The sequence below is a fragment of the Artibeus jamaicensis genome, unplaced genomic scaffold (assembly GCF_021234435.1).
Source record: "Artibeus jamaicensis isolate MK-2021 breed Jamaican fruit bat unplaced genomic scaffold, CSHL_Jam_final contig_1015, whole genome shotgun sequence".
Taxonomy (NCBI): domain Eukaryota; kingdom Metazoa; phylum Chordata; class Mammalia; order Chiroptera; family Phyllostomidae; genus Artibeus; species Artibeus jamaicensis.
This window is the reverse complement of record NW_026521194.1, coordinates 10049647-10069166: the sequence shown is the minus strand read 5'-3', so window position 1 is coordinate 10069166 and position 19520 is coordinate 10049647. Positions and strand designations below refer to the sequence as shown.

The 19520-nt window shown below is 44.5% G+C and overlaps 1 protein-coding gene and 1 long non-coding RNA gene across 2 annotated transcripts in view; one reads left to right on the top strand and one right to left on the bottom strand.

Moving 5' to 3' along the window:
- Positions 1-14165, top strand: part of LOC119039542 (uncharacterized) — an 85283-nt gene extending 71118 nt beyond the window's left edge. The window contains exon 3 of the long non-coding RNA XR_005080629.2: positions 13022-14165. This is a non-coding gene — a long non-coding RNA (uncharacterized LOC119039542). The remainder of the gene's footprint in view (positions 1-13021) is intronic.
- Positions 14166-18762: 4597 nt separating this feature from the next.
- Positions 18763-19231, bottom strand: TNP1 (transition protein 1). The gene is made up of 2 exons (XM_037132325.2): positions 19089-19231; positions 18763-18884 (listed from the first exon to the last, which is right to left on the bottom strand). Exons 1-2 carry the CDS (start codon positions 19225-19227, stop codon positions 18856-18858), a joined length of 168 nt encoding a protein of 55 aa, XP_036988220.1. The 5' UTR covers positions 19228-19231; the 3' UTR covers positions 18763-18855.
- Between the last annotated feature and the right edge of the window lie 289 nt (positions 19232-19520).

The window sequence follows — 19520 nt, the reverse complement described above, 5'->3', positions numbered from 1 at the left end:
AAACCAAGGAGGACAAAAATGCTAAGAGAATGAGAAGACAAGCCATAGACTGGGGGGAAATATTTGCAAAAGACATATCCGATAAAGGACTTGCATCCAAAATATGCGAAGAACTCTTAAAACTCAACAATAAGAAAACAAATAACCTAATTTTTTAAAAAAGGGCCAAAGACCTTAACACACACCTCACCAAAGATGATATGAGATGGCAAGTGAGCGTGTTAAAAGATGCTCCACATAATATGTTATCAGGGAAATGTGAATTAGGACAACAGTGAGATACCACTCCACACCTATTGAATGGCCAAAGTGCAGACTAATGACAACACTAAAAGCTGGTGGGAGGTGGAGCAGCAAGACTCTCATTCCTCACTGGCAGAAATGCAAGATGGTACAGATATTTTGAAACATAATCTGGCAGTTTCTTACAAAACTAAACATACTCGTATTGCACAATTGAACAATTGTGCTCCTCAGTGTTTACCCCCCCAATTGAAAACTTCGGTTCACACAAAAACTTGCATATGCAAGTTTATAGCAACTTCATTCACTATTCCCTAAATCTGAAAGCAGTGAAGATGCCTTACAGTAGGTAAATGGATAAATAAACTGTGATACACCCAGAGAATGGAATATTATTAAGCTATCAAGCCATGAAAAGGATAGAGAAATCTTTAATGCATATTACTAAGTAAAAGGAGACAATTTAAAAGGCTACCTACTGAATGATTCCAATTATATGACATTCTGGAAAGGAAAAATTATAGAGACAGTAAAAAGATCAGTGGTTGCCAGGGGTCGGGGAGGGGGGTGGGAGTGGTAGGAAAGAGTTGAATTGGCAGAGCGCAGAGGACTTTAAGGGCACTGAAAAATACTCTGTATGATTTCATAATGATGGATGATGGGTAAATGTCATTATACACTTGTCTAACTCCATAGAATGTATAACACAAGAGTGAACCATATTGTAACTCATGGACTTTGGGTGATTATGATGTAGGCTTGTCAATTACTGTAACAGATGGTACAATCCTCTCACCAGTTATGTGGGGGATTTTGATAATATGAGATACATGTGGTAGCAGAGGTTGTATAGAAAATCTCTGTACTTTATTCTTAATATTGCTGGGAACCTAAAACTGTTATAAAAATAAAGTCTTAAAAACCAACCAACCAACCTTGGAGCCAGCCAAACCAACATCCAAGCATACTAGTTATCTTTCCAGCATCCATTTTCCTTTCTTCTTTCTCAAAGGCTTCCACTTTTATTTGGGAATTCAAGCGGTTCAGCGAAACTGTTTTTGCTGTTGGCTCGATGCGAACTTAATCAAATAGTGTGTCCCATTGCCTGGTAGTGATCAGTTACTATTGGCGTGACAGGTGACTTAAACTAGTGAAGTCCAAGTGAGTATGAGGGCTTTTCTTGTGAATGCTGGAAGAAAGATGCTCCTGCATTCCTTCTCGATGTGAATGAGCAAGTTCATGGCTTGGGGAGCTGCTGGCAGCCATCTGAGGAGCAGTAGGGAAGCAGCATGGAGATGAAGCTGAGTTTGGGGCAGAGAGATAGAAAGAGAATAAGTTCCCAGTGAAACTACTGCAGCCAGTATATCTTTCATCATTTTAACTAGGTAAACCAATAAAGCATTTTTTCAGATTTAAGCTATTTGAGTCAGATTTTCTTTTACATACAGTCAAAAGAGACAGCAGGTAGGTACATTACCTTTTCTGGCACATACTCTTCTGAACATGAATAAATCATTCAGCCTTTGAAATTATTTTTTGGGGGTGCAGGTGGAGTAAAAAAAGCATTTTTAAAAAGCTAATTCTTTTTTGTGTCTTGTTTTCCTCTTCTGGAAAGGATTTGCACAGTCCCCCTCTCCCACACTCCTGGTCTCCCAGGACAGGAGACTGACCAGCTCCCAGAGAGAGTGTGATCCTCGCCTGGGGGCTCGTTGTAAGTTGCTGGCAGAGCTGAGACTGGGACACAGACCTCTTCACTTCCAGACCGAGTGCATTAGTTACCTATTGTTTTCTTTTTTTTTTTTAACTTTTTTTATTGATTATGCCATTACATTTGCTCTATTCCCCCCTCCATTCCCCTCCACCCTGCATACCCCTCCCCCACCATTTCCCCCTTTAGTTCATGAGCACGTGTCTCAAATTCTTTAGATTCTGTATTTCCCCTACTATTCTTACCCTCCCCCCATCTATTTTCTATCTACTGTCTATGCTACTTATTTTCTGTACCTTCTCCCCTCTTCCCCTCCTCCCACTCCCCTGTTGCTAACCCTCCATGAGATCTTCATTTCTATGGTTCTGCTCCTGATCTAGCTGTCCTCTTAGTTTGCTTTTGTTTTAGGTGTGGTTCTTAATAACTGTGAGTTTGCTGTCCTTTCACTGTTCATCTTTTATATCTTCTTTTTTCTTAGGTAAGTCCCTTTAACATTTCATATAATAAGGGCTTGGTGATGATGAACTCCTTGAATTTGGTCTTATCTGAGAAGCACTTTATCTGTCCTTCCATTCTAAATGAAAACTTTGCTGGGTAGAGCAATCTTGGTTGTAGATCTTTGGTTTTCATGACTTGGAATACCTCTTTCCAGCCCCTTCTTGCCTGTAAGGTCTCTTTTGAGAAATCAGCTGACAGTCTGATGGGAACTCCTTTGTAGGTGACTGTCCCCTTAGCTCTTGCTGCTTCTAGGATTCTCTCCTTCATTTTAATCTTGGCTAATGTAATGATAATGCGCCTTGGTGTGTTCCTTCTTGGGTCCAACTTCTTTGGGACTCTCTGAGCTTCCTGGATTTCTTGGAAGTCTATTTCCTTTGCTAGCTTGGGGAAATTCTCCTTTATTATCTGTACAAATAAGTTTTCCACTGGTGGCTGTGCCTTTCCCCCTTCTGGTACCCCTATAATTCGGATGTTGGAACGTTTAAAGATGTCCTGGAGGTTCCTAAGCTTCTGCTCATTTTTCTGAATTCTTATTTCTTCATTCTTTTCTGTTTGATCATTTTTTTCTTCCTTCTGGTCCACTCCCTTGATTTGAGTCCCAATCTCCTTTCCATTACTATTGGCTTCCTTTGTATCACCATTCATTTCAATTAGTTTAGCTTCCATATGTTTCTCTAATTTGTGACTAAAATCAACCAGTTCTGTAAGGATCCTGATAACCAGTGTTTTGAACTGTGCATCTGAAAGACTGGCTATTTCTTCATCGCTTAGATCTATCGGTTCTGGGGCTCTGAGTTGTCCTAGAGCCATTTTTGGTCTATTCGTGCTGTTAAGTAAGCGGAGCGAAGCCTTAGTTGTTTACCAGGACAGGGAGACCCAGGTTTGTGATGCTGTGTGTGGGGGCGTGGTCAGAGAGGGAGCAATGGCGGTCCTCTCCGCTAGCCCAGCGCGTCCCAGCGTGTCCAGTCACTCAACACGCCTGGGACTTGTTTATCCGATCGGAATTGTGCGAGTGCTGCCGGCTTCCCTTCTCACTGGTTTCTCCGCACGTAAATGCGCGCGACCGACCGCGCCTCTTCCCTGGGCGCTCCTGCAGCCAGCTCGCTCGCGATGAGCGCCCCCGGTTGCCTGCGCGCACCGCGCACCACCCCTGGAATTTTTTCTTGCTAACCTGCTCTGCTGCTGGCCTCGCTCCTCATACCGGTCCAGCTGAGTATCTAGTTGTCCTTTGGACTCTGTATTGTCGATTTTCCGTGTGGCTTGGTTCTGACTGCTGTTAAAAATAGTTGTTCTTAGATTTGGTTGTGCACAGAGGCAAGGTGGTTCCTCCACCTACGTCTCCATCTTGGCGGAAGTCCCCTATTGTTTTCTAAGGAGTCACCCCAAAGCTGAGTGGCTCAAAACCATGAACACATATTGTTTCACAGTTTCTGTGTGCCAGGAAAGTGAGTGTGCTTTCTTCACAAGGTCATCTGGCTCGAAGTCTCTCGTGATGCTACTACCATCAAGGTGTTAGGAGGGGCTGTGTCTTCATCAGAAGCCTTGACTGGGGAGGGTCTAATGCCAAGCTCACACAGCCAGCTCATTGGTCAGAATTTTGTCATCACAGGCTATCAGACTGAGAACTTCAGTTCCCCATTAGCTACAGGCAAGAGGTCTTCCTAATTTCCTTGTCATGTATCATTTTCCATATGGCAGCTCACGACATAGTAGCTATGTTCCATCAGTGTGAATAAGTAAGAAGGTAAGAGAGGGTGAGCAAGACAGTGGCAAAGTCTTTTTTAACCTAATGTTAGCAGTGATAGATCAGCAGTTTTGCTGTATCTCAGTCATTGAAGCAAGTCACTACAAACCTCGGGAGACAGGAGTCCTTAGGAGCCATCCACACTGCCTATCAAACTAAAGACTGTTCACTATTATTTGCTGCCTCCTTCAGCAACATGATTGGGAAGGCAGAAACTTAACAGGTGATGTTGTTAAGTAGCTGTATTGCAAAGTTGGACAAAAAATGTCCTTCCCCTCAAGGAAGGAAAACAAGAAGTAGAGGTAGAAAGAACACTTTAAAACCCCAGAAAGAGCAATTATAGTAATAGTTACTAAACATTTAATTTTCTTCTACTATAAAATTTACCTTCTTCATGGTTTTTTGATGGATGTAATGGAACAAAATCAATAAATTTGAAAACCTGAGTCCAATTATGACTTGTAATCCTGAACAAGTCACTTACCTTCTTGATTCCCCATCTGCTCAACTAATCACCAAAATAATGAATAGTGCCAACTTCGCTGGATTAATTGAATGAAATGTAATATCCCTCAAATATCCCTTAACAAGATGCTTTTATATAAGGTAACTTAACCTCTACATTTTGGCCTGTTAGAAAGTTTAAAAGAACTTTGGAAGAATGTGTATGGTAGTCACTGTGATAAGGTGGGAAACAGGAGTAAGTGGTAGAAGTATGGGAGAAAATTCTTATTATTTTCTGATTGTATGAAAATGAATTGGTTTGCTAAGCCTGACATAGCACAATGCCACAGATTGGGTGGCTCGAATGACAGGAATTAATTTCTCACAGCTCTAGAGGGTAGAAAAGTCCAAGATTAAGGATCACAAAGTTTGGTTTCTTCTGAGGCTCCTCTCCCTGGCTTGTAGAGGCCACCCTCCTGCTTCTCTTCTCAGGGTTGTCTCTCTGGGCGTGGACATTCTGTGTCAAAGGACACCAGTCAGATCGGACTAATGCCTACCCTAATGGCCTGATTTGAATTTCATCACCTCTTTAAAGGCCCTGTTTTTATTTATTTACGTATTTTTATTTATCCTCACCTGAGGACATTTGTTTCATTGCCTTTAGAGAGAGAAACATTGATGTGAGAGAGAAATGCTAATCGGTTGCCTCCAGTATGAGCCCTGACTGGGGATGGAACCCACAACCTGGCTGGGGATTGAACTGGGACTTTTGTTGTACAGTGTGATGCTCCAACAAACTGAGCCACACAAGCCAGGGCATAAAGGCCCTGTTTTTAAATAGTCATATTCTAAAGCACTGGAAGTTAGGGCTTCAACACAAGAATTTTGCAGTGGACACAGTGAGTTCTTAACAGATGACATAACCAAAAAAAAAAAAATTAGAGAATGAACTGAAAACAATGAGAACTAATAAAAGATCAGTAAAGTATCCAAAATAAGCATCCAAAGTATTCAAACCTTTATTACATGTCAGTAATGACCCACTGAGAAGTACAACGGAAAAAAGATGCCACTCACAGCCGTCACCCATCTTTACCCATCTTCACACATGGCAGAGAAGAAAGGCTTCGTGTGAATTGTGAATTGGGTCTTCGTTTAGTCACCTGTGTGCAGAGGGAACACAGCTTGCAGCCAGAGTCTCACGGAAGATCTTAGGAAAATATTTCCAACCTCTTGTCCTCAAACTTCTAACCGTAGGAGCTCAAACCCAGAGCAGGCATCTGCTGGGTGGGACATAAACACCCCACCGTCCCTCTGGGTCCTCCTTCGTTTCTCAGCTAGGACGCATGTCCTCACAAACCTCCTAGTCCAGTCAGCTCTGCTCCGACACACAGATTAGCCCTCCGAAGAACTCTCCCCCTGGCAACCACATCTCCTGCACAGAAGCCAGTCTTTACTTTCCATTTATATCATTAAAGCCCTCATTCGGGCAATTTCCTCAGAACAAAGAGACTCTCTATGCTAAAGGACCATTGATGTTTCCATTTCGTGCCAGATAGAAATTGCTTGCAGCTTGAAGACATTTTTTGAAAAGTTCATTACAGAAGTAATATGTAATGAAATTCAAACAATATAGATAAATCTTTGTTCCCCACTTGATCTTGTCCTTCTCCTCTGAAATCATCACTTTCAACAGTTTGGTGCAAATGTTTTTTGAAACTGTATACACAATTATGTATATGTTGTGTATTTGGGTGTGCTTGTAAACATGTGTGTGTGCGTACATCTACATGTGTGTTTCCTACACACCTCCCTTATTTTTACACATAAAAAATTCTACCGTTATATTAAAAGGGTGTCATACCGCATGCAGTGTCTTGCTACTTTCTTCCCCACTAGTAGTGTGTCCTAGAGATCTCAGTTTACATTAGTACACATATGTATCTACTTTTTGACTGCTGTAGACTATGTAATGTAGAGATGCATTTGACTATTCTATAGTCCCCTAGGTATACTACAAGAAGAAAAGACTCCTGCATTAGACTTTGTAGCAGGCCCAATTTTATTCTTAAGTCACTCCGTGTGAGAGTCTTGTTAACTTTAGATGTCGCTGGGACTATTATTGAATGCTTTTTGTGTAGGGATGTAAAGATTTCTCTAAAATATCTAGAGATGATATTTGTGAGCCCAAGAATCTGCCCATTTATGCTTGTAATAGATCAGCTTTTAAGTTTTTTCCCCTCTTTGGTGTCAACTTCTACCCTTCAAAAATCTTAGGGCCTGAGTTTCTGTTTGACCAGCCCAGATACAGCCCCGTGGTTCCCCTCACAGTTTATAGATGATTGCATGCCATGTTGGGTGCATTGTTTAGTTGTCATATTTTTCTTCCTCAAACTAGACCTTAGAACCAGGACCTGGCTGCTCACTCATGTTCTAAATCTAGAGTCTTCCTTGATGATGGATTGGCCTCATGACAGTACGGTCAGTTTTCTGATTAAAGTTCAAAATCTCAGTACACAGACTATATATTGGAGTATAATTTATAGGCACATAACTTGCTACAACTTAACATAGATCAGAATAAAAAATGTAAGGCTGATATTTCACTCTTGGCTAACTCTGCCACCTCTTAATCCTGAATATGGAGGATGCCAGGTTCTTCTTTCTGGTTGCGTTTCCGGTACACAGCTTCCCAAAGGCAGGTATAAACTTTTCTTCCAGCTGCCACTGGGCCCCTGTGGGCTGGCCGCTTACTGTCCCAGTTCCACTACCTGGACCTCTTTGCATTTCTGTATTCTCCCAGCCCGCGCTCTGGAGCACGTTCCTTGAGTTTGCCTTCAGCTCAGATTAGTGTTGGTTCTAATGGCCATGTGGTCACTGGACCCCCCAGCTCTCCAGAACAGAACACAACCCTCTTCTGTTCTGACCAGCTTTCTTGAATACTAATTGACAAGTAGTTGACTGTTTTAAGGAGCCATTCTAACCTCCATAAAACATTTAGCATGTAACTGAGGAATAATGTATTATCAATAATACAATACTTATTATCAATAAGTACAAATTCATGTACTTATCAAATACTTACTATGTGATTCAGTTGGATGCAGGGGATGCTATGATCAGAGGCAAACAAACAAACAAACAAACAAATCCAAATCATGACCCCCAGCTTTATGAAGCTTGCAGTCAGAGAATTAACAAGGATAAAATCCAGAAGGTGAACGTTGCATTAAGGAACATGCAAATGTGTTGAGAGCATAAAGATGGGGTGGGAGTATAAAACTGACTTGGATGGGGTGGGGAGGAAGTGGCAAAGACAGATGCCCTAACATCACTCCCCAGTCACAATTCTTTCTTTCTGAGATTTTGTCAGAACTTGAGTATTCAGTCTCCCAAAGTCTGGTCCTTTTCCACTGCACCATACAACCTTCTCCTAATTTTCTTACCTAAAGCGGAGGCTGGTCTGGAAAAGCTCTAGATTCCCTTCTAACTGCAATGTTCTTCTCTTCCTTCTCCTTATGGAAGACATATAAAGGGGGACCCCCAAAACCCCAGAGTTATCTTCTGCAGTGTGGGCCCCTTGTAGTACAGGCTTCCTCTGTGAGGTGAGGGTTCTGGGAACCCCTAGGTAGCAGTGTACTAGGTGGTGTTGTTGTGAGAGGCTGAACTTGGCCTCAGTGAATTTAATTTGAAGACTCTTTCACCATGTTTGCCCATTGCAAGATGGGTGATTTACAAGTGCACCTGCCCACACCATGCTGAGTGTTCAGCAGTTTTTGACTAAAAATGGCAAGACACTCCTGCCCTACCCTCTCTATTCACTGGATCTTGCCCCAAATGCCTTTTTTTGTCTCCCCAAATGAAAAAACTCTTAAAAGGAAAACTTTTTGCTGATGTGGAAAAGGTGAAATGAAACACAACAGAAGCACTAACAAGCATCAAAATCAATGAGTTCATAAACAGGTTTGAGCAGTGGAAAAATGTCTCGATAAGTGTATTGCATCAAAAGGAGAGTATTTTGAAGTTTAAAGATGTAAGAATAAATACACAATTTTTTAATAAATAAATTCCGGGGTGTTTTGGGTTCCCGTCCCTGTGCATGGTTGCTTGCTGGCAGCATTGCCTCTGTCCATCCTTCGCAGGTTTGTTGAGTAGCTATTATGTGCCAGGCACTGTACTAGGGGCTGGAAACAGTTCAGTGTGAAACATCATACTGCCTGCTCTTGCAGGAGTGTCCAGGCCTTGAGCACCACCTCGAATTAACAGAGCCCTCTCCTTCTGTCTTTGGCCATATCGACACCTTAGAATTGAAGTGTTGTGGACTCAGCAACATCGGGAACTCCTGGGGTATATACCCCGAAGGGCCCAGGAAAAGTTTGTGTCATTCAGGGACTTAACACACCCATAGCGAACAACTGCCTCTTTAATGTCGACCCCTTCCTTGCTCACCTTTGTGGTATGTGACCTAAGGGCACAAATGATACCAGGAACCATACTTTCAACATAAAGACCTGCTGTGGCATAATGGCCTTTCCCTTCGTGATGTTTATGGCATTGGCTGCTGTCCTGGGTAGATGTAGGAACGCATGAATGCAGTTCCCATATGGCGTAGACATTCAATAAACCCCCCTGAGTTAGCTGAGAGAATGTTGTCCCAACCTGAGGGGTCCTGTAGTGAGCAACCTGGCTGAGACAGAGAGGATGCTGTTTCTGTCTTTAGGAACATTATGTTCCTTTAGGCCATGAGACCGCACCCCAGTAACTGTAATAGCACTGTAACCTGTGCGGACGTCTAGGAGGGCAAGCACGGTGATCTGCAAACGGAGAGGTGATAATGCCCATTCTTTTCTGTCTGGGTTGATTAGGAAGACTCTTGGAACTGTGTTTTAAAATATGGGAGGAATGTGAGAGGTGATAGTGAGAAACCAAAAGAGGTTTCTTTCCAGAAGGAAGCCTCCCTTTGGTCTCTGGCTTTATTACCTTGTAGTTGAAACAGTGGAAAATAAGTGGAGCTAGAAGAGAAAGTTGTCTCTCATCTCGGGAGTCTTGGGGCCTCACCCACGGGTTTTCATCTGCTCAGTAGGGGCGAGGACATGCAGAGGGTGCTCTGGGCAGGGAAATGGAGAAGATGACCCCGGAGGGCACTCTGACTGCCCTATGACATTCGAAGTCTTTTCAATGAGGAATGTGGAACCTCTTTAAGCCCAAATAGCTTTAAAAATAAACTTTATTAGTTCATTAATTTAATTCATTGTACTACAAACTAAAAGAAATAAGAAAGACATCTCTATTTTTCCAAGTCTTTGCTCTCTGTCTACACCTGTCCCTACCTCACAAGGCACCTCCCCAGGCCCTTGCAACACCCCAGGCTGGGCAGGAGGCCAGCCTTTCTTAGATGAAATCCAGGCTGCCAGATGGCCCCGCCCACCACTGTTCCCGCAGCTGGGGCCTACCCTCCCCTCTCCTGGGAGATACAAAGGGCTTCTGTGACTCAAGCTGGAGCTCACAATCCACCTCTTTCTTTCTAGCAACACAGAGTGAGGCCACGGGGTGCATCTTGCCTGACTTGCTATGTCACAAACAGCACAGAGGTTTCCACTCCTCAGTCCCTGGGGCCACCCCTGCAGACGTACACTCTTACTTTATTCCTGTTAGACCCTTCTTTTTCTCAGAAATTCTTGGGGTCCCTGTTTGGACCCTGAGATTGAGGGCAGGGGTGGTCTGGAGAAAAACTGATATTTACAGAGTGCTCACCATGCCTTGGGTGTGACGTGAGTTGTTTTGTGTATGGATCCTACGCAGATCCTCATGGTGACCTTGAAGGTGGTGTTTTTAACCTAAGTTTACACAGCAAATGACAGGCTCAGAGAAGTTGAGTAACTTGTTCAAGGTCATGTAACTGTTAAGTGGTTATGGCAAAATCTGGCTCTAGAACTGGCTGATGCCAAAGCCTTTGGTTTTTCTGATACAATTTGTTGTTTAGGGTTTGACTCAACTGATCCCGCTTTTACCAGAGAGATCAGAAATGTTGTCTGTTCCTGTTCCTTTCTGTCCCCCACCTAAGTATCCTGTCTACTTCTATGAAAACACCCTTTCACTTTGGACATGAACATGGTCTGGTTTGTGGGGTAGGGAACCGGGGGCAATATTGGGGGGCAGCAGAGAACAGAGTTCTAGTTCTGCCTCTGTCACTAACTCGGCCATGGCGAGCCTGTCTTCCCCAATCTCCAGGCCTCATTTCCTTCACCTGTAAAAACAAAGGCCACAGCTTAGTGGTTCCGCACACAGATGTGAAACAGGGAGCCTGGTTCAAATCCCAGCTCTGCCACTCAGCAGCCCTTTGACCCTGGACAAATTGCTTGATCTTTCTGTTCCTCAGGTTCTGACCTCTAAAGCAGAGGTCACAATGGTATCTACTTCATGGGACTGTGCTGGGTGTGAAAGAAGTTAACATGTACAAAGCTCATAGGAGAGTATCTATCACAAATATATTGCTATTATTATTCCTAGATGTGAACATTTCTACAATTCTATTAGTTTCAAGTAACTATATGAAAAACAAGATAGAATTTAAAGTGGAGTGCCACCATCTTAAATTTTTTCTGCACTTTTTGCCTTTGTGCGAGTGGGGGTGTGAATTAACAGGTAGACAGGCGAGTAGATCATGGTGATAACTATCTCTCCTCCGGTCTGTGTGTGCGAGAGAGACACAGAATTTCCTGATATGACGAAAAGAAGAAGCATTTAAAGTTTTTGTCTATTGTATGTTTATAAACCAGCCGACTCTGAACCCATTCACTAAGAGTCCAAAGTTGTAGAAAATATACAGCAATACAATGGGGCAATTTTGGCCCCTGGCATCTGGGGTGGGGAAAGGCAATCATTTAGGCACAGCAGAGACATCAGGGATGAACACGAGAATAGCAAGAATAGCACCACGGAACATAGCAACCACTTCCTACAACTTTAGACCTACAGGATTAATCAAGACACAGGATATATGTGTATGTGTGTGTGATGGAGGCATGGCAAAGGAGAAAGCAGACAGCAGGGTTTTATTCGTCTCTATGCAGTGCCCACTTCGAATAGGCTCTCGTAGGCTCTGCTCTAAATGAAAAGGGGGGAAAGTATGGCTGGTGAAGGGTTACTGAGCTGTGCAAATCCAGGGGACCCTAGGCTGTCTCTGTTCAATAAAATCTAACATGAGGTACATCAGTGGTTCTTACTATTCTAGTAGCCATATGTTGAAAAAGGAAGCATGTAAAATTAATTTTACTCTATTTAATCAAATATGTCTAAAATATAATTGCAACATATAATCAAGGTCAAAAATTATTGAGAAATCTCATGCTCTCTTGTTCATATTAAGTGTTTGAAAGCCAGTATGTACAGGGTGGGATAGGAGGTTTACAGTTGCACTGTGACACTATCCTGAATTAATAAAGATATTGTGATAATCATAACCTGCATGTCTTTTGCCACATGAACAACTGTAAAAATATTTTTACCCACTACTGTATGTTACAGTGACAGCACATCCAGCCCCATGAGCTCTCAATGGCTACATTTGGCCAGTGGCTTCCTTACTAGACGGCAAAGACCCAAATCTCTGAGAGCTTCTAGGTGCTAAATTAACCAGAAGACGTCTTGCTTCCAGGACATCTGGAGTGGAAGGAGGATAAGAAAGAAATCACACACACACACACACACACACACACGACTCAGGTAGGAGTGATGGAGTCCTCCCTTGGCCTGGGCCTCTCCCAGTCCCCGCAGATTTGCATATCACTAAACTCTGGACTGTCACAGAGACCACGGTCTCCCTCTCAGCCCTTCCCGAGGATCTGTGGCTCCCGGGCATACTTACTTTTGCTGAGGCAGGAATATAAAACGTGCCCCCCAGCCATTGGGCCTGCCCCTGCCACCGGCAGCAGGCCTACACAGGGCTTTATGACTCCTCATTTTCCTGTTTGCTGTTAACTTTTTCCATGCGATGATAATGTTCTCCATGGAGGGGGAAAAACGGAGTCAAGAATGAAGCCAACTTCTGGTTCTGGCAGTGAAAGTAAATTGTATGTTATATATTCTTAGCAAATTCTTTGTGCTAACATGGCAGTTTTACAGGAAAAACTGCATGTTATAGGGTGTTCACAGATGGAGGGACGGAAGAATGTGGCTGCTGGGTGCTCAGGATGCTAAGTTTCTGCCCTACCTATGTAGTGAGCTGCATTAAGGGGAAGTCGTTTCTTGCCTTCTGCAGTGGTTGTTGTACCTGGCCGCTGGCATACATCTTCCCTTCTGTGAAGGCCGTCCCTTGATCTTCCCTTCAGGACCACCCCCAACCCACTGCAACACAAGCTTGACCATTATTTTCTCTCTCCCAGGGCCCTGAAGATTTAGGGGAGTGATGTAAGAATGGAGAACCATTGGAGACATTTCACTGTGAGGAGAGCTACCTATCTGCTTCCTGCCTGACTCCCATCATGTGGCCTGGCTGTCCAGCTTTTCCTTCTAGTCTCCAAGCAATTCCACACCTTCCAACAGATTCCGTCTCCCTCTTTTACGTTAGCCGGAATGTGTTTCTGGTGCCGTCAACCAAATGCAAATAGACATACACTTTGAGTGCAGCAGGCTGTGAGGTGGTTTCTGCTGCCAGAGGGGAGCAAATGTAGAAAAGAAAAAGGGGGAAGGATTAAGTGGTCCAGCCAGAGATACCGTGGTGGCAAGGCTGGGAGAGGCTTCACTTGTTCGCAGAGCTTTTTTCTAAACTCTTCTATCACTTCTTTCTTCTGCTGTCCCTGGGAAGTCTGATCCCTCCCCATATTCTCAAGTAACACAACCCACGTGTGGTTCTGAGGTGGCAGAGAAAGCCCTTTATCCATGTTCAGCGATGCTGCTGCTTCCTACCCTAGAGAGTAGTCAGAGACAGTTACTGCTGGGCTAGATTTCTTTAGTCTCATTTTTTAGGACTTCACTTTAAAAAAAAAAAAACAATTGGAAGAGATGTTAGAGCCCCAGAGAGGGGCAATGGAAGTTTGCCCCTTGGAAGTTTGGGTGGAGCCAGCTGGGGCTCATCTCTGGGCTTCCACTTAGCCCTCACTACTCACAGAGTGGTCACCTGACCAGCAGCGTCAGTGCCACCTGGGAGCCTCCTACAAATGCAGACTCTCAGGCCCACCTGGGCCTACAGAACCAGGATCTGCATGTTATCAGTTTGATCCCAGGGGACTCTATGCACCTGGAAGTTCTGTGTTCCTGAAGGAAATGGTCAGCAAATCAAGGTGCTGTTCCTCATCCTGTAGAGAAGCTTTTTCTTCTTGAGAACTTCCATGTGAGGCACTTTTGAGGAGGTTCCCTGCAAACTTTGACATTCAAGTTCTTCATGTCTTTTCATTACAAACCATTTGTGTTAGACCTGAGGATTTCATAGCTACTTAATTACAGAGACACATGCCTGCTGCTAATGAGAAAAATAAACATGATCCCATTCAGGGGGTTTATTAATTCATTCTTGATCCTTTTCACAGATACCTATGCTCAAATTTTATTTTTTACAACAAATTAAATTGAGAGGTGGATCTGTTGATTTGTTTCCTAAGGAACAATGGCTATTTGTGTGTGCTGATGTTATTTATCCCTCACTCATGGGTGTCATGGCTTCTACTGCAAGGAGTTTGCAGTCTAGTTGGGGGGATAAGATCATCCTCAAATTCTACATTTTCTGAGAGAGTAAAACAAACCCCAGAGAAGTGTAGCTACTTCCTGAGCTCAAGGGAAATTAAGAAGCTGCGGATCACATGGGAACTTTTGCAGAGCACGCAGGCAGCGTGGAGGACGCCTGTCCACAGCCTCAGTGCTAAGGCATCCTGGGGTTGAGGCAGCACAAAGGGTCATGAGTCAGGGTCACAGTCACAATGATGTGAAAGGTCAGTCCAGAGGGACAGAGAAGGCAGCCAACTTGCTCAGGGCCTGTAATTTACAGCATTTGATATTCTTTCTTTCTTTTTAAATTTTTATTTATTGATTTTAGAGAGAGAAGAGAAAAACATCAATTTGTTGTTCCTCTTATTCATGCATTTGGTTGATGCTGGTGTGTACCCTGACCAGGGACTGAAACTGCAACCTTGTCGTATTGGGCCGATGCTCCATTGCACTGAGCTACCTGGCCCGGACCCAATATTCCATTTTTAAAATAATTTTTAAAAATTACAGTTGACATATGATATTATATTAGTTTTAAGTATACAAAATAGTGATTAGATATTTGTATAATTTATGAAGTGATCATCCTGATAAATCTAGTAGCCATTTGATATTTTTACAAGACCTCTGTGAGATGGGTATTATGACTGAGGTAGATAAGGAAGATGAAGCTCATAAAGGTGGAAAAATTTACCAAAGATCACATGGCTAGTAGAACCAGTGCCCAGAGATGCCTCCCTCCCTTCTGCCTGAGTTGGGCTTAGTGACAGTGGTGGGGGACTGGGGCCAGGCGAGGAGATGAAATGGCTGTAGGACAGGAGGTATGCAAAGGCTTGGAACAGGGCAGGACTGATGGTGGCTCAAGGTCACAATGTAAGAGGAGTTGTCTCTGATGGAATCCAGACCCTGGTGCTGGGCTGTGTGGAAAGAACTGTCATCTGTACCACTTCTGGGACACTGAGCTGAGATGGCAGGAGTGGCTGCAGGGCTCTGATCAGGGTGAGGTCTCACGTTTGGGCTGATGAAAGGCTGCAGAGGGAGGGTGGTTTGGGGGCTTCAGACGTGAGGAGAGCTTCTCTCAAAGTGGAACGAACTGCTTTCTGACTCATCAACCTGGTAACTAAGACCCCAATGCTCCTAGAGATCAGGAATTAGGACCTTGTCCCTTTTCCCCACAGTTCTTTCCCCACAGTGGCCTAGTGAGTGACTATGTGCTGATTGCAAAGCCAGGCTGCTGCTGTCCTCTGGTCTCAAAGGAGAGAACCTTTGGGTGACCCCGACAGCCAAGTCCTAGGCCATGTCTGATTTGCACCACACAGGGTCCCCTCCCAGCTGCTGTTTCTGGCCCTTCACCTCCTCTGCACAGCCATGAGCGTTTCTCCAGAACTTCCTGTTTGCCTGTGGCTGCACAGACATGGCTGTTTCCACCCGGGGTCATCTGGTGAGGCCCAGGGCAAGAGGTGGGAGTCAGCTCTGTCTCCCCCGTAGCTACTCTGGGTTCTCTCCACCCACACGTGGGTGCTCTGGCACCACTCCCATCAGACCCCAAGACCAGTGAAGTAGAGGCCTTGTATCCAAGTCAGCTCACAAGAAGGTCAAGGTGACCCAGAAGGGCTGGTGGCCAAGATCCTTAAAATTTTTATTTTTTGACTTTCCAAAAAAGTCCGAGTAAGTGATGACTTCAGGACATAGCGTTCCAGAGAAAACTGGAAGTCAGGGAGATGGAGGAAAAGCACACAGAGGGTGAGGTCTTTGAGCGCCACCACGATGGACGGACCCTTGTGCTATTTACCTGGGTGCGCCTGCCTGGCCTGCAGGAGCTGTCAACAGAGCAACAGAATGAATGTTCCTGGAGGGCAGGGACTAAGTCAACACCAGCGCTGGAAAATGTCCAGCGTGTGGGTCTGGAAAATGTTCGTACTGCAAAACAGAGTTTTCTGGGTGACTGCCATTCCTTCCCAAACCTGTCTATGAGGGCAAAGACTGAAGTCACCAGGCAAGGGTCTGGCTGTCCTGACTAGCCATGGGCTGTTTGCCACATGCCCATCCTAGTCACTAATTAGATGGTTTCAGTGTACGGAAAATTGTTGAAACATAATGTCATATTAAAACATTTTAGCTGAACATAATCTTGTCTGGGCATAAGCTGAGGGTTCGAGAGCTCTGAGAACTCAGTTTGGGGCCTCTATTACTAGCTAAGGCTGAAGAGACTTTGGCCTGTGACAACAAATGAGAGATGAACAGGATGCTAAAGGAAAGAAGAAATTCTGCCTACAAAGTTGTGTTAGCTATCATCCCTGGTTTTTCAGAGCTATTCTCCAACATGCTGTGTTCCTTGATGCCTGGGAGGCTGGCCCTTGTATTTGGTATCACATGGGATCCCTTGCTTGCTGGCTTCCAGTTCATTGTGGCCGATGGAAGCACTAGGAGGCTTTACCAAGTGGTCTTTTGTCCTTCAGACACTGTTGTTAGGCTCTAGGTGTCTTGTCTCTGAATAGTGCCTTCAGTAAAGCCTCTTTTGAGTGTTCTGCAGGATCTGCTTTCCAGGGGGATCCTGGACAACTTCTGGGCAGAACAAGTTTGTTGAGAGAAGTCAATTTCACACTCAGCATTATTGCTCTCCCAGTGTGTTCCTGACTCTTGGTTTTTCCCTGAGATAGGAGATGTTATATTTGTACATAGTGACAGTCCAAAAGAGGGTAGAGACGGGGCCAAGTGGTGAGCACAGTGAACAGGGGGAGCTGCACAGAAAAGCATTTGAAGCTTCTTGGCCGGGAGTCATAGCGGGGAGTGGCAGGGGTGAAGGTGGGAAGAGGGGGGTGAAGGTGGGAAGAGGGGGGTGGGGAGGAATGCAGGAAAGCTAGTGTGAGACACACAGAGATGTGCTGCTCAGATTGCGGGCTATGCAGTCCAGCAATCAGCCTCCAGCTGACACTAACTGCAGGGTCTGCCTCAGCACAGAAAAGCCTTGACCAAGGTCAACCCTTATCAAAGCAGCCAGGCTGAGCTATTTTGGCCCCATGCAGGAATGTAGGGAGGCTTTCGGCCTCCTTTTTCCTTTGTATTGGTCTCTTATAAACATCTCGCCCCAAAGTTTAGAATTTATAGCTAGAGCAGCAAATGCTTGACATTAACTGATTTTGTGTGTTGCAAGCAGCTCTCAGACTTTCTTTCCATGGAAACAGAGGAACTCCCACAGGGCACAAAATGCGAGATGGCCATTTCTGATTAAGGAGTCCTGATCAGAACTGTTTATGAAGAGCTTTGTGCAGTCACGCTATGGACAAACATGTGGAGGATTGAGTTCAGTGTCTGTGTGCCTGATGCTAAGGGGAGATTTGAATGTGAACCTGAAAAAGAAAACATTATGTGCATTCTTAGAAGTTAGAAGACAGGACAAAAGCAACCTGATTTTTCTCATGCTTTTGCTGCCCTACCACAATCTGACCCACAAGGAATCTCGCAACATCCGGTACCTACACGCCTCCCCAGTGCTTCATTGAAAATACAACTTGGTCATTTGGTTCCATGTCAAAAGCCCCACTATTGGAAATGGAAACTTCATGTCTAACCTCATCCTCTCTCTCATTCCTTCCTGTATCCTTTTCTGATTGCAAGCAACCGAGTGGGTGGCTTGGTTTAAATGAGTCTCAATCCCAGCCTGTGCCACCCTGGTAGTGACTCTGAGGCAACAGGAAGCACTCATTAAGAAAAATATTCCCCCTTGGTGAGTGGGTGAATGCGGAGAGGTGTCAGATCCCTGGCTGAACCATATCAGAATCCGAGGTCAAGGTAAAGTGAAGACGACGACTAAGGACAGTTTTTCCTTGCCGATGATCAGTGAGGTCCACCCAGATTGAGGTCATATCTACTTCCAGACACTTGACTAAGGTTAATTGATGACAGTCACACCATCTGGCTTGAATCAAACCTCCTAGGCATGACCCCATCTCCAGCCTTGTCCATCTCAAGCCTAACATAGCTACTCTAACCATGTCAATAGTATCAAATCCCACTAGCAGAATGTTCTCTACTTCTAGGACGTACCTTTAACACATGGTTTGATGTTACTCCTTATGCTATAAGCCCCTTGACAACCTGTCTATGACACTACATGCATAGGACACTGATACATTCATTTCTCCCTTTTTTTCTCTCCTTCTCCATGTTGGGAAGAGGGAGAGTGTATTGAAACCAAGACTCAAGTTTGGTGATGGTGCATGGCCAGAGTCAGGACAAATTACTTTGATATTTTTCAAGTCTGCCTACCTGAGAAAGCTTTTCTTCAACCAAAGATCAAAATAAACATATTTTTCAGTTTTCAGAATTTTATTGAGATGTTGGGGAGAAACAGTCCACATTATACATTCCTTATTTCCATCATGATTGGTATTTTACCCACAGGATAGGTTCTTCTCTGGCTTCGAAGTTCGGTTTTTGACAGTCCCCTTCCGTTGTCCTCTTGTTGCTGCCTGGTGCTGTTTGAAGTCCACCAGGGCAGAGCCCACCAGTGGGGTCACACGTGGGAGCGGTAATTGCGATTGGCTGTGGGAGAAGGACATGTTTGCGACAGGGACACCCGTTAGAACATACACATTCATACTCTTCCTACCCAGATATGAATTTAAATGGAAATGAACTTCTTAGGCTGAGGTTTCAGGGTCCTGGGAGAGGTAATTTCAAGAGGGAGGGCCTTGGGGCAACAAGATCCCCCCCACCCCCCGTGTTTGACTTCCATCCCCCACTCACCATCGTCGCCGCGTTTTCGATTCTTCAGGTTGCCCTTCCGGTATTTTCTTTTGCTACCACCTCTCTTGACCCCCTTGTGAGGAGATCTGTTCTTGCCCCTCCTCATGCCATGACTCTTTAATTTGCGGCTGGTCGACATTGTAATTTCGGCACAAACGAGGAGCTTTGCAGGGCCGGGAGGCGGCGACTCCGGGTATTTATGGCCTTAGCCATTGTGATTGCAACAGGGTGTGGCTTGCTGGGTGGGCGGGGCTCCATTATGCTGTCAGGGGCCTTTGTCACGCTTTGGTCATATATGGGAAATAAGGTGGCCCTTCTAATACAGCTCCAAGCTAGCCTCAATATTGAGGTCCTTTTTATGTTAAATGGAGTTTTCTAGACAAGTGTTACTGAACAACTAAATTTCAGTCTTGTGCTGGGCTTCTGAGCAAT

Excerpts from the sequence above, each read along its gene's own strand:
- TNP1 (XM_037132325.2), bottom strand. The coding sequence starts at position 19,227 with ATGTCGACCAGCCGCAAATTAAAGAGTCATGGCATGAGGAGGGGCAAG. Across the intron at positions 18,885-19,088 it reads TCGAAAACGCGGCGACGATG|CCAATCGCAATTACCGCTCC; the intron begins GTGAGTGGGGGA and ends CTTCTCCCACAG.